Consider the following 14914-nt stretch of genomic DNA (forward strand, 5'->3'; position numbering starts at 1 on the left):
GATTTTTTTCTAGCGGTGTCAAATGAAAATGTCACCCATCATTATGGCCCTAGTATCGATCTATTGCATTTCAATCTATTTTAGGGTTCGGGGCGAGGGGTATCTTTTTTTCTTCGCAAATGTAAATAAACTCAATCGGTTTCTTAAAGGAGGGACATATTCATACAGCACGGAATGTTTTCACCCCAAATGGAGGTCAGCGATTGGTTAAAATTGCCGAAATGCTCGAAATTAAAGACGAAATATGTTACAATATATGGAATTTTCTCAATAAAGACAAGAAAAAAATGATGTTTTATAACACATTCTACCAGTATACGAAGTTTAAAAGTGCTTACTTAACTAGAAATTGTGTTGAAAAGTGCCGTTCAAAAGGAAAAAATCCACGATAACAACCACATCACCCACAACAATAACAATAAGTTCAACACAAACACCTCCAGCAACAGTAACAACAGTGGAGGCGCAATGGCCAGTGGTTAGGGCAGCGATCTCGCGGTCGGAGGATCACGGTTTCGATTCCCAGACCGGGTGTTGTGTGTATTTAATGAGCGAAAACACCCGAGGCTCCGGCAGTGGGTGGCGACCCCAGTTGTACTCTTTTGCTCCAACTTTCTCTCATTCTTTCTTCCTATTTCTTGTCCCCGACTTCCTACGCAACCGCTGAGCCTGGATGCGCATTCATCCATCCGTCGATGCTCTCGGTGTCGGGGGTTGACCTGCTTTCTCTTCTGCGGGTCTTACGAATAGCAAAGGACCACGCTTCTCCCACTACAGAGGCGCGATCTTATGGGCAAATCACCCTACGATTTAAAGAAACAACTCTCAGTCTCTGGGAAGAACATGAGCAATGCTCTGGAGGCAATATCAGAGAGAGCAGGGAGCTATTCCAGCTGGATCTGGTCGAAGAGGAATAAAGACGAAATATAAAGTTTGAAGGCATTTCTTTCTGTTTAATGCTAAGGGAAGTAACTCTGAGCCATTATAATATCACTGATGTTTCACCCCTACCATGAAATCAAACGTTATTTCTTCTTTCAGCACTAATTTGAAGGCTTAATTAACGGGGAGAAGTTACAACTGGATGAAATTTCAGGCGGTTTAAATGTAAAAGTCTCCCATTCACTGCATCTTGATATTTAATTAAATAATATCAACAAATTTGCGGATTCCGTGGACAGCGAGGCTCACCAATGGAGAAGTTCTTAAGCAGAAAAGGCCGAAAATGTCGCTAGAAGCTAGGATCACCAAGCATACATTGGCATATTTCGGTCATATTATGCGGAGAAAATCCTTGGAGAAGGACATCATGCTCGGAATAGTCAGTGGCAAGAGAGGAAGAGGCCGACCAAGAACCCGCTGGCTTGACACCATCAACAGTGATACCGGAATGGACATGGCCAGTCTGAAAGAAGCGGCCCAGGATAGAACTGACTGGAGGACACTGATCCAACGAGTGACCGCAAGTCGACTTCGACTGAGCAGATTGAGAGAAAATAAACGCTTATAGTAGGTTAGTTTGGAGATGTGTGAGACTTTTATCATACACTGATCCACTGTGAATTCTATAATTTACGTGTGTCTCACCATTACAACATTTGGTAGAATGTTCTGCGTATAAAACGAGAGGAGAAAAAAGAGTAAGACAACTTTAATTTTCTTTCTGTTTATTAAATTAATTCACAATATCACTGATATTGTTATTGAGTAATATGGATACATATATGTTAAGTTCAGGTACATTATTGAGAGAAAGATTTACCAAAGATAACACAGCCACAAGAATCCAATCTTGTATGAATATGTTTGTATTTCGTTAAGTAATTACAAGAGAATGACATCACAGATGCCACAGTGTTGTGCTTTTTGTCACCCTTATGAATGCATTTTGGATTAGTTAAATATTGTTCCACACAGAATGATTTACTATACATATCACAGTGATAGGTCTTCTCTCCTATAAGAAAATATTTATGAGTATATATAGCACATTCCTCAGAGAAAGATTTAACACAGATATCACACTGACATATCTAGCATGAGTGGAATTGTGATCTGTTAAATAATACCGAACACACAATTATTTACTGCAGATATCACAGTGCTATGGTTTCTCTCCTGTATGAATGTATTTGTGTCTATTAAAGTTACTTTTATGAGAGAATGATTTACCACAGATATCACAGGAATATGGTTTCTCTCCTGTATGAATGTATTTATGAGAGGTTAACTTGCTTTGATAAAAAAATGATTTACCACAAATGTCACAGGGATATGGCTTGTCTCCTGTATGAGTCCGTTTGTGCACAGATAAACTACTTTTTCGGGAGAATGCTGTGCTACAGATATTACATTGATATGGTTGCTCTCCTGATCTGGCAGTGTTTCTACAGCTGGATGCCCTTCCTAATGCCAACCACTCCGTGAGTATAGTGGGTGCTTTTTACGTGCCACCAGCCAGAGGAGGCTGGCAAACGGCCACGGTCAGTTGGTGCTTTTATGTGTCACAGGTCCTCAAAATTTACTTCATGAGTGATGTAGGACAATAAACCCAAAGGAGGTGTCAAAACTTTAGACGATGGGTCATGTTAAATGCAGTACCAATTGCCACAAAGGAAAACATATCTACTGACAGCTTTTTGGTGCATTCAAAAACCACATACCCTCCACCCCCAAATTTCCACGACTGGTTAGGGCAAGGAATACTCGGACAAATGACAAGTCACTTAGTCCAATTAGCCCATCATTTACTCCACAAATGTTTTGTCATCAATGCTGCACTTTCCTATATCACCTGTTTCAACATAACTGTAATATATATATACACAAACTATGACATTTTAATACTGAGCAACACCGGGTATCTCTGCTAGTCATTCCATAAAACAATAATAGGAGAAAAATATTTTTAAAAAAACATCAACACGCAGGAGTGGCTGTGTGGTAAGTAGCTTGTTTACCAACCACATGGTTCCGGGTTCAGTCCCATTGCGTGGCACCTTGGGCAAGTGTCTTCTGCTATAGCCTCGGGCCGACCAATGCCTTTTGAGTGAATTTTGTAGACGGAAACTGAAAGAAGCCTGTCCTATATATGTATGTGTGTGTATATGTTTGTATCTGTGTTTGTCCCCCCAACATCGCTTGACAACCGATGCTGGTGTGTTTATGTCCCAGTCACTTAGAGGTTCGGCAAAAGACACCGATAGAATAAGTACTGGGCTTACAAAGAATAAGTCCCGGGGTCGAGTTGCTCGATTAAAGGCGGTGCTCCAGGATGGCCGCAGTCAAAATGACTGAAACAAGTAAAAGAGTAAAAGAGAGAGATACGTGAGAGTGAAAAGGGAGGGTGGTTTCGGTTGTGCTAGAAACACCAGCAAAACATCCCTTGAATTGTTCACCTTTTCCTCTGAAAATATTTACTTGTTTTATTTTAACCAAAAAGGCTCCTCCCATGGTTTTTAAGTTAAAAAAGAAAACGGCCAAAATCGGTTTGGATAGGTATTATTCTAAAGGTTATAGCAATCCAGATAACCATAACAAAATCACTTCTTAATTTTATTTGTTACTAAAATTATACCAGTTTATTAATAGAATGAACTGTCAGTTTTCCAAATTAAAACTTGAAATGAAAACACTGAAATATCTACTAAAATAATGAAGTATTTATTAAAATAATTGTAATTAAAAATCTGGTGCTTTTTCATGGCCACAAGTAAAATCCAGATTTTCTAGGCATAATTTACGAAGTTTACTGGACAATAGAATTAATATCGATTTCAGACAAGCAGTATTTAAACCTTTCAAAACTGCCTGCTGTTTCCAATTAGCCAGATACATAGTCTTTTACTAAAAAGAAAATATGTGTTACATCTTAACTCTTATAATATATTAGTCGGTGTTTTATAATATTTTTAATTACACAAATAAGCGATCTAGCGAAAAAAGAGACATCGAAAAGCCGACACGGAACGTCAACGAAACGAATTAAGAATCCGGTTGTTGTGCTTCCCGTATTAATAACACTTTTGTCTGATGCTAAAAGTAAAGTGGTAAATTTTTGAAAATGTGAATTGTAAGAAAAAATGCAAATAATAACAAATGATACAAAGCTAGAAGCTGACATTTTTATTGCTACTTTTACATCCTCCGCGTACCGAACCACAATGTCAAAGAAAGCAACACGACTTGACAGATAGTGGTGGGTGTGGGGCACAGACACGCGTGTCTTACTCCCATCGGATCTTTTCCGTTTGAACAGCAGTTTTTTCTAGCGGTATCATATGAAATTGTCACCCATAATTATGACCCTAGTATCGATCTATTGCATTTCAATCTGTTTTAGGGTTAGGGTTAGGGGTATCCTTATTTCTTCAGAAATGTAAATAAAACCAATCTGTTTCTTAAACGAGGGACATATTCATACGGCACGGAATGTTTTCACCTCAATAGACGTCATTGAATAGTTGAAATTGCAGAAATAAAAAACAACAAATATCTTACAAACTATAGAATTTTCTCAATAAAGCCATCACACTCATACAGTTTCTCTCCAGTATGAATGGATTTGTGATAAGTAAGGCTATGCTTACGGGAGAATGATTTACCACAAATACGACATTCATATGGTTTCTCTCCTGTATGAATGTTTGTGTTTAGTTAGTCACCTAACTGGGGAGAATGATATACCACAAATATCACAGGGATGTGTTTCTCCCCTATATGAATGGATTTGTGATGAGTAAGTCTATGCTTACGGGAGAATGATTTACCACAAATACGACATTCATATGGTTTCTCTCCTGTATGAATGTATTTGTGTTTAGTTAAGTCACCTAACTGGGAGAATGATATACCACAAATATCACAGGGATGTGGTTTCTCCCCTATATGAATGGATTTGGGATAAGTAAGGCTATGCTTACGGGAGAATGATTTACCACAAATACGACATTGATATGGTTTCTCTCCTGTATGAATGTATTTGTGTCTAGTTAAGTCACCTAACTGGGAGAATGATATACCACAAATATCACAGGGATGTGGTTTCTCCCCTATATGAATGGATTTGTGATAAGTAAGGCTATGCTTACGGGAGAATGATTTACCACAAATACGACATTGATATGGTTTCTCTCCTGTATGAATGTATTTGTGTCTAATTAAGTCACCTAACTGGGAGAATGATATACCACATATATAACAGGGATGTGGTTTCTCCCCTGTATGACTGACTTTGTGATAAGTAAGGCTATGCTTATAGGAGAATGATTTGCCACAAATATCACAGTGATATGGTTTCTCACCTGTATGAATGAATTTGTGATTAGTAAGGTGAATTTTTTGAGAGAATGATTTACCACAAATATCACACTGACATAGTTTCTCACCTGTATGAATGGATTTGTGAGAATTAAGGTTACTTTTTTGAGAGAATGATTTACCACAAATATCACACTGATATGGTTTCTCTCCTGTATGACTGTATTTGTGTTTAGTTAAGTCACCTAACTGGGAGAATGATATACCACAAATATCACAGGGATGTGGTTTCTCCCCTGTATGAATGTATTTGTGATAAGTAAGGCTATGCTTATGGGAGAATGATTTACCACAAATACGACATTCATATGGTTTCTCACCTGTATGAATGAATTTGTGAGTAGTTAAATTATATTTTAATGCAAAAGATTTACCACAGATGTCACAGTGATAAGGTTTCTCTCCTGTATGAATGGATTTGTGAGAGGTAAGGTTACTTTTCTGAGAGAATGATTTTCCACAAATATCACAGTGATACAGTTTCTCTCCTGTATGAATGTATTTGTGTTTAGTAAGGTGACTTTTATCAGAGAATGATTTACCACAGACATCACAGTGATATGGCTTCCTACCTGCATGAATGAATTTGTGAACAGTGAGATTTCCCTGATTAGAAAATGTCTTTTTACAGATATCACATTGGTGTGATAATTTTTCTCTTTCTTTTGTCATCTCTTGAGGATTCATTATTGTTCTATAGAATACAAACACAAAATATAATTTTGCTTCCTTTTTTATATATTTCTATTGCTTATATTTCCAGCAGTTCTGATCTTCATCAATATCTAAAGATGATACAAACACCTTTGCAGATATCTCCCGCTCCAAACAGAATGTGAAATACTTTAGCAAATATTCCAGGCAATGATGGAAACAAATGTTGCCAATTATTCAGAAGAAATATTTCACAGTTTTCCACCATAGACAAATCATATAAACAGAGTTATGTCAAATATTTATAACATCTTCCATTAGATGATCAATATTCATGAAGTATCACTAACATTTCACCTCCTGAAATGACACAGAAACAGAAGATATAGGAAAAACTTAAAAAGCAGAGATTCAACTGTAAAAAAAATATAACTACATCTCATAATGATAACTGTGGATATAATCCTTAATTTGTCTTTGAAATTATTTATGGTAATTTATATATGGTAACCCTTTTGTTACCATATTTCTTTTGAGATTCAGTGTGTTTCTCAATTATTTTAAATATAATAAAGAACTTAGTAAACTAACTTGTTATCATTCAACTAGTGTTAGAAACATAATTGTAACTAAGGTTTCGTGGAAGATTTTAATTCAAAACTTATGAAAAGACATTTTTCCACAGAGCCAGAGCCGGTTTTGGTCGGGTGAGTAACAAAAGGGTGTGGTCTTTGAAATTATTTTTGTTATTAAAAATTATATGATACAACCTTGTGTAATGACTACATATACACGGACTTCAGTTCCTCTTCCTTCAGATATTATGTAAAACATTATCCCTTTAGTGTTCTCAAAACTTATGAAAAGACATTTTTCCACAGAGCCAGAGCCGGTTTTGGTCGGGTGAGTAACAAAAGGGTGTGGTCTTTGAAATTTATTTTGTTATTAAAATTATATGATACAACCTTGTGTAATGACTACATATACACGGACTTCAGTTCCTCTTCCTTCAGATATTATGTAAAACATTATCCCTTTAGTGTTCAGATTATTCTGTTAAATGTAATTCTTTTTCACTCAAATTGTTTTGAATTAAACATGCAATATCTTATAGCTTTGAGGTTTCAATGATGTGATTGTTTATTTCAAGAACGTCAATGTAGGTTAGGTGTGAGAGGCCAGATACCGCTAGTTTGAATATAAAACATGCAGAATATCTGGGCCTGATATGGCCGGTTTAAACAATAAAGGGTTCAACTATAGGATATTGGACAATAATATGATAAGTGACTACTGTTTAACCCTAGGTTATCCCTGACTGAGCAGATCTATTATTAATGAAATTAGGTAATGTTCATGATTGTTACAACTTCTGTAACAGATCAAAACAAACATAAACTACAATTTAGTGAACCACTTTTTCCAGAATTTTCTTCTCTTCTTTTTTTTTTTTGCGAAAATACGGAGTTTATGATTCATGTGTGAGTGTGTGGTTCTTGATACTCGTTAGAACAAGTAGTTTTACACCAATTTACACTATTTTTTCTTAGTTTAAAGGGCCGTGGACTGAAGATGTGAAATTTCCGAAGCCTCTACCCCACCCCCCTTTTGCGAGACGCGCATTTTTTTCATGATAGTCGTTTAGAGCAAGTTGTTTTACACCTATTACGCTGTTTTTGTTTTTGTTTTTGTGCCCGGTTCAGACGCTTCGGAAATTCCGATATAAATATTCCGAGGCCTCTCCCCCACCCCTCTTTCTCGAGAGCGCATTTTTTTTTGTCATATTCGTTTAGAGCAAGTTGTTTTACAATATTACACTATTTTTTTTTGTTTTGGTGCCCGGGTCAGCTCCTCAGACGCTTTGAACTTCCCGATGTGAATTTTCCGAGGCCTCTCCCAACCCCCTTTCGCGTGCGCGAATTTTTTTTTTCATATTCGTTCATAGGAAGTTGTTTTACAAACCTATTACACACGCCCTATATTAACCCATATGCTTCAATACCGAATTCATATAAAGAATCTTGCAAACCAAATCAAAAACGAAATAGAATTAATATCTGTTTCTTTATTACCCACAAGGGGCGAAACACGGACGGGACAAACAAGGACAGACAAACGGATTAAGTCGATAACATTGACCCCAGTGCGTAACTGGTACTTAATTTATCGACCCCGAAAGGATGAAAGGCAAAGTCGACCTTGGCGGAATTTGAACCCAGAACGTAACGGCGGACGAAATTAATATCGATGTCAGACTAGCAACATTGAATACTTTCATTATTGTCTGGAGTTTTCGAATTTTCCAGGTTCTTCTGCTTTCAACTAAAAAAAAATATGTACGATATCTTACCTGTTATGATAAATAACCAGTGCTAAAAGTCAAATTAACGCAAACCACACCAAAAAGCCATTCAGCGGGAACGTAATTTAAAGAAAGCTCAAAAAATAGACATGGAATGTCGACGAAACGAACTAAATATCCGGATGTTGTATATACATCGTAATACTATAGCACATACTTAAATGCACAGAAACATGTACGTATATGTGTGTTTCATTTAAATTCTGTATAATTATACTGCGACCAGGCTGAAGTATCAGCTCATAGGATTCATTTAACAAAGCAACACGAGAACATATTTTTAATTTGGTAGTTATACTGTTGCACAACGAAGTTACAGGAATGTAAACAAAGTAACAATGGTTTTCGAATACAGGTAGAAATAACACACACGAGTCTTCCTGTTTTCCCTCCGTCCCTCTTTGATAAGTCCTATTGGTTTCTTTCCGTCCCTGTAATTTAAGGGTTCGGTAACAGGATAGTGGAAAAGTACCAATAGATATGAAAATAAGCAGTCACTTTTGTATGTTTTGTCATCATTTGGATTTTTCCTCATAACTCACATTTTGGAAAAGTAATTATACCAATAAAAAACATTGAGAATTTACCAACTTAGTTTTAGCATCCGATAAATGTATAGTATTACGATATATACAACATCCGGATATCAGTTCGTTTCGTCGACATTCCATGTCTATTTTTTGCGCTTTCTTTAAATTACGTTTCCCGCTGAATGGCTTTTTTGGTGTGGTTTGCGTTAATTGACTTTTAGCACTGATTTATTTATCATAACAGGTAAGATATCGTACATATTTTATTTTTAGTGAAAGCAGAAGAACCTGGAAAATTCGAAACTCCAGACAATAATGAAAGTATTCAATGTTGCTAGTCTGACATCGATATTAATTTCGTCCGCCGTTACGTTCTGGGTTCAAATTCCGCCAAGGTCGACTTTGCCTTTCATCCTCCGGGGTCGATAAATTAAGTACCAGTTACGCACTGGGGTCAATGTAAACTACTTAATCCGTTAGTCTGTCCTTGTTTGTCCCGTCCGTGTTTCGCCCCTTGTGGGTAATAAAGAAACAGATATTAATTCTATTTGGTTTGCAAGATTCTTTATATGAATTCGTGTATTGAAGCATATTCTGTTGTGTCTGGGAAGAGTCATTTTCTTTTTGTGCCTTATAATTTAGCACACTCATCGGTAAAATTTTGCAGTTATTTCTTACTTATTTCCTTTTTTCCTAAAATTTTCTTTGCGTCTTGCAACCTTTTCAATAGTTTTGACTCTGTCCGTTATTTACACAGCTTTTCCTTTTGTTTGTTTGGGTGCATTGACACTAAACTAGAGAAAGTATTAGATTTATGACTCAGGTCATTATAGACGAAAGTAATGTCTTGTGTCATGAGTATCATTTTAAAGTGTAATTTCTTCGGGCAACAGTTTATATCCACAGTTTATCATTATGAAAATGTAGTTATAATTTTTATTGTTAAACCTTTGCTTTTTAAAGTATTTCCTATATCTTCTACTGTTTCTGTGTCATTTCAGATACTCGTATAAAGGAGTTTTACGTGAGATACATCATGAATATTGATCATGTTTTAAAAACGAATGTCAGCCGTTATAAATAATAGATAATAACTCTGTTTATATAATATATCTATGGTGAATAACGGTGAAATATTTCTTCTGAATTAATAGCAACATTTGTTTTCCTCATTGCCAGGAATATTTACAAAAGTATTTCGCATTGTGTTTGAATGTGAGAAAATCTGGAAAGGTGTTTGTATCATTTTCAGATATTCAAGATCAGATTTGCTGTAGAATATATATATAAAGAAGAAGGGGAAAATATATTTTCTGTCTGTATACTACAGAACAATAATGAATAGTCTGGAGATGTTAAAAGAAAGAGAAAAGTTATCAGACCAATGTGATATCTGTAAAAAGACTTTTTCTAATAAGGGAAATCTCACTGTTCACAAATTCATTCATGCAGGGGGGAAACTGTATCATTGTGATATCTGTGGTAAATCATTCTCTCGAAAAAGTCACCTTACTCATCACAAATACACTCATACTGGAGAGAAACCATATCAGTGTGATATCTGTGGTAAATCATTCTCTCAAAGGACTGTCCTTTCTTATCACAAATTCGTTCATACTGGAGAGAAACCATATCACTGTGATATCTGTGGTAAATCATTCACTCAGAAATGTAGCCTCACTCATCACAAATACACTCATACTGGAGAGAAACCATATCACTGTGATATTTGTGGTAAATCATTCTCTCAAAAGACTCCCCTTTCTTATCACAAATTCGTTCATACTGGAGAGAAACCACATCACTGTGATATCTGTGGTAAATCATTCTCTAAAAAATATAACCTAACTAAACACAAATCCATTCATACAGGAGAGAAACCAAATCAATGTCGTATTTGCGGTAAATCATTCTCTCAAAGAAGTTACCTTGATTCTCACATATCCATTCATACAGGGGAGAAACCACATCAGTGTGGTGTTTGTGGTAAATCATTCTCTCAAAAGAGTAACCTTAATTCTCACAAATACATTCATACAGGTGAGAAACCATATCAGTGTGATATCTGTGATAAATCCTTTTCATTAAAAAGTTATTTAACTACTCACAAATCCATTCATACAGGTGAGAAACCATATCGATGTGATATTTGTGGTAAATCATTCACTCAGAAATGTAGCCTCACTCATCACAAATACACTCATACTGGAGAGAAACCATATCAATGTGATATTTGTGGTAAATCATTCTCTCAAAAGACTGCCCTTTCTTATCACAAATTCGTTCATACTGGAGAGAAACCATATCACTGTGATATCTGTGGTAAATCATTCTCTAGAAAATATAGCCTTACTAAACACAAATCCATTCATACAGGAGAGAAACCATATCACTGTGATATTTGTGGTAAATCATTCTCTCAAAGAAGTTACCTTGATTCTCACAAATCAGATCATACAGGTGAGAAACCATATCGGTGCTATATCTGTGGTAAATCATTCTCTCAGAAGAGGTACTTAAATAGACACAAATGCATTAATACAGGGGACAAACCATAGCACAGTAGTATCTGCAGTAAATTATTCCGTTTAAGAAACTATTTAATTAATTACAAGTCTGCTCATACTGGAGAGAAACTATGTGACTGTGATGTCTGCAGCAAATCATTCTTTCCGGAATATGCTGTATATACTTATAAACGTATTCATACAGGAGAGAAACTCTATTGCTGTGATACCTGAGGTAAATCATTCTCTGTGGAACAATATTGAACTCATCACAAATACATTCATACAGGAGAGAAATCATATCACTGTGACATCTGGGACAAGTCATTCTTTCATAGAGAGAAATAATAAACTAAAACACAAACATATTCATACAGGAGAAGATTCTTATGACTGTGTAATCTGTGCTAAATCATTCTTTCAATAATCTACCTTAACTAAACATATACTTATTCATATTGATCAATAACAATATCAATGATAAAACAGATGTCCTGCTGAATAAAATACAGCAAATGTATTACCTTTTACAAAATAAATTCATTTTTCACATTTTCCTCATTTGCATCAACTCACTAATTACGATTTGTGTTTTTTATTCAAACAATATTGATTATATTAATTTGCTCTGTTTTCTTGTGGATATATTATTTTGACACAAATGTATTACACTCCAGTTCCCAGCCGTTATCAGTTATCCTCTGCTGGACACACTCAGGGATCCCAGGATCTGCACCCTTTGTGCTACTGCCCACATATTCTGGCACTAGCTGGAGGCTTATTGCTGTTTGTTACAGTTTTGGGTGTAGAGTGGGAAATATTTTTCAAAAGCCTAATGCCCCACTCTACCTATGGTTCAAGCACATCCCCGCTCAACCCATGCAAGGGATTATCATCATACTTATTTTTTGCTAAATCATTCTGTAGAGCAGGTTTTCATGGTCTTGTTCTTACCAGACACCAAGCAGGGATTTATGATGGGCATCTGGTTAGAATGGCACCTGTTGTGATGAGAGTTACCATGTCCCCTTGTGAGAGATAGATTGGTCCGAGTAAAGTATAAATAGTAACGATCTGAGTGGGTTTGCGGTTCAGAGTCAAGTGAAGTCGGAAGGTGTCGCTTGGTTTACTTCCTAAGGAATATTGAATGCTGGTTCGTAAAAGATTTGTTAGTTCATTAGATTGTTGTTACAATTTTCTGGTTATCTTATTTATTGTACGGAACAATTATGTTACAACATCTGGCGATGAGGGTTTCGAAGCTCTTGCAGGTCAGTTAACAAAGTTTTGTGATACAAAATTGTTAAATCATGGAAGACTAATTAGCTTCTATAAAACTGTTGCAAAATCAACGACAAAGGCAGCAACAACAACAATTATTGGGGCTTTATTCAAAGAAGTCCAAAAATGAGGGAAGTACATTTTTGCCAGACGACGTTTTGGACTCTATGATTTCAGTTATAACCCAGAGGACGGTATAACTGTTGCATTGTACTACAGCAGGTAATTTTTAAGGAAGATTGTAAGACATGGTAAGACACAGAAAGAGTAAGGTTGTTATGACATAAATGAGCCCCATCTGAGTATGAACATTATTTTAATTTCATATTACCCAAAAAAACTCAATGAAATTTGTTTTAAAGAAACAATAGAATTACTGTCTAACATATTCGGTGATAAAACTTCTCTAACACTTGGATGGTGTGTTGGAATATAATGAAAAAAGAGGATGGTGATTTTATCACATACGCAGGAACAATTAACAGAATGTGTGAATATTTTGAAACTCAAAGAATTTACACCTGAGATGTTCAGGTGTCTTATTTTGGTACAAGGCCTTACAACACTCAAGATACAGAAATTCACACTGCAGAACTAAATTCTGAAGATCAACCATTAAAGATCCTAGAGGGCTCTCAACAGAAACAAAATTCGTACATGTAAAAATGATTGGAATACATATTAAACTTCAGTTAGACATTGGAAGTGATATTTCAATAATAAATATGGATACAGTCAACACTCCCTACTATGCCAGTTTTGCAGATGCCCAGAGAGCATGGAGCACTATCCGAAAGTTTATGCTGCAGAAGAGCAGCGGAGAACCCAGGGTCATGCAGGCGTATGATAGGCTAGACAATGAAATGAATGAAAACCGCCGAAAGTAGATGCGTCAGCCGACAATTTTTGAGAGCTTCAGGATTAACTAAAAGCAATTTGAACTTAATAAACATGGATGTCTTCTTTTTACCATTGCATTGAACTTCTTATTGGCCTTACTTCCTACCCTATGAATTTTTATTCGTATGTTCAGTAAATTTTTGGTTATGTAGTGTTTAGATAACAGACCCTCGGTACTATGCCACTCTGGCTCAGTCCCACAGGGTGGCAAAGTAGCGAGAGTTGACTGTATATGGAAGAAAATAGGGAAACCTATCTCTTCTACATGTTTTAGTTATTTGACAGTGGCCATGGTGGAGCACCGTCTTTAGTCGAGCAAACAGACCCCAGGACTTATTCTTTGTAAGCCCAGTACTTATTCTATCAGTCACTTTTGCCGAACCGCTAAGTTACAGGGACGTAAACGCACCAGCTTCAATTGTCAAGCGATGTTGGGGGGAGAAACATAGACATACAAACTTACACACACACACATATATATATATATACATATATATGATGGGCTTCTTTCAGTTTTTGTCTACCAAATCCACTTACTAGGTTTCCGTTGGCCCGAGGCTATAGTAGAAGACACTTGCCCAAGGTGCCACGTAGTGGGACTGAACCCGGAACCTTATGGTTCAGAAGCAAGAAACTTACCACACAGCCACTCCTATGCCTATACTCTTTTACATGTTTCAGTCATTTGACTGCAGCCATGCTGGAGCACCACCTTTAATCGAGCAAATCGACCCCAGGACTTATTCTTTTGTAAGCCCAGTACTTATGATATCGGTCTCTTTTGCCGAACCACTAAGTGACGGGGACATAAACACACCAGCATCGGTTGTCAAGCAATGCTAGGGGGACAAACAGAAACACGCATATATATATATATATATACGACGGGCTTCTTTAAGTTTCCGTCTATCAAACCCACTCACAAGGCTTTGGTCAGCCCGAGGCTATAGTAAAAGACATTTGACCAATGTGCCACATAGTGGGACTGAACATGGAATCTTATGGTTCATAAGCAAGCTACTTACCACACAGCCACTCTTACGCCTATGTTGAGAAAAACAGCAAAATTTCTTTGTAGCATGACGGGTGACAAATTAAATTTCATAGGCGAAATGTGGGGATATGTCACATTTCAAGTGAAAGCATGCAATGTCTTCATCGTTAAAAATGTTGATTATCTGTTTGGTACCAATTTTTTTTTTTTACTTGTTCAGCTCAGAGCTGCGGCCATGCTGATGCACCGCCGTTTTCTACTACAACGTTATTACGAAGAACTTCCTCTAATATGTGGCACTTGGTGAAGAATGGAGTTTGATATAGCTACTCTCATTTGCACCTCTTGCCGTGAGGTGGGTTCATCT

The 14914-nt window shown here is 36.5% G+C and overlaps 3 protein-coding genes across 4 annotated transcripts in view; 2 read left to right on the plus strand and 1 right to left on the minus strand.

Annotated features, from left to right (window-relative positions):
- The window catches only part of LOC115225350 (zinc finger protein 208-like), a gene marked incomplete at its 5' end in the record, with an annotated part of 57054 nt that extends 51777 nt beyond the window's left edge, over window positions 1-5277 (minus strand). Inside the window, one exon of the mRNA XM_029796300.2 lies at window positions 4982-5277. Within this exon, the coding sequence (XP_029652160.2) occupies window positions 4982-5277 (296 nt within the window). The remainder of the gene's footprint in view (window positions 1-4981) is intronic.
- Window positions 1-14914, plus strand: part of LOC118768138 (zinc finger protein 708-like) — a 184623-nt gene that overhangs the window by 108257 nt on the left and 61452 nt on the right. The window lies entirely within an intron of this gene.
- LOC118768134 (zinc finger protein OZF-like) overlaps window positions 1-14914 on the plus strand; it is a 49408-nt gene that overhangs the window by 19067 nt on the left and 15427 nt on the right. The window contains exons 1-3 of one of the 2 annotated variants that reach the window (XM_036514004.1): window positions 9021-9109; window positions 9867-10805; window positions 10890-11316. In XM_036514004.1, the coding sequence (XP_036369897.1) occupies window positions 10203-10805; window positions 10890-11316 (1030 nt within the window). In that variant the 5' untranslated portion in view covers window positions 9021-9109; window positions 9867-10202. Of the gene's footprint in view, window positions 1-9020; window positions 9110-9866; window positions 10806-10889; window positions 11317-14914 lie in introns of those variants that run through there. The other variant, XM_036514005.1, reaches the window with a different exon arrangement.

The sequence above is a fragment of the Octopus sinensis genome, linkage group LG27 (assembly GCF_006345805.1).
Source record: "Octopus sinensis linkage group LG27, ASM634580v1, whole genome shotgun sequence".
Lineage (NCBI taxonomy): Eukaryota > Metazoa > Mollusca > Cephalopoda > Octopoda > Octopodidae > Octopus > Octopus sinensis.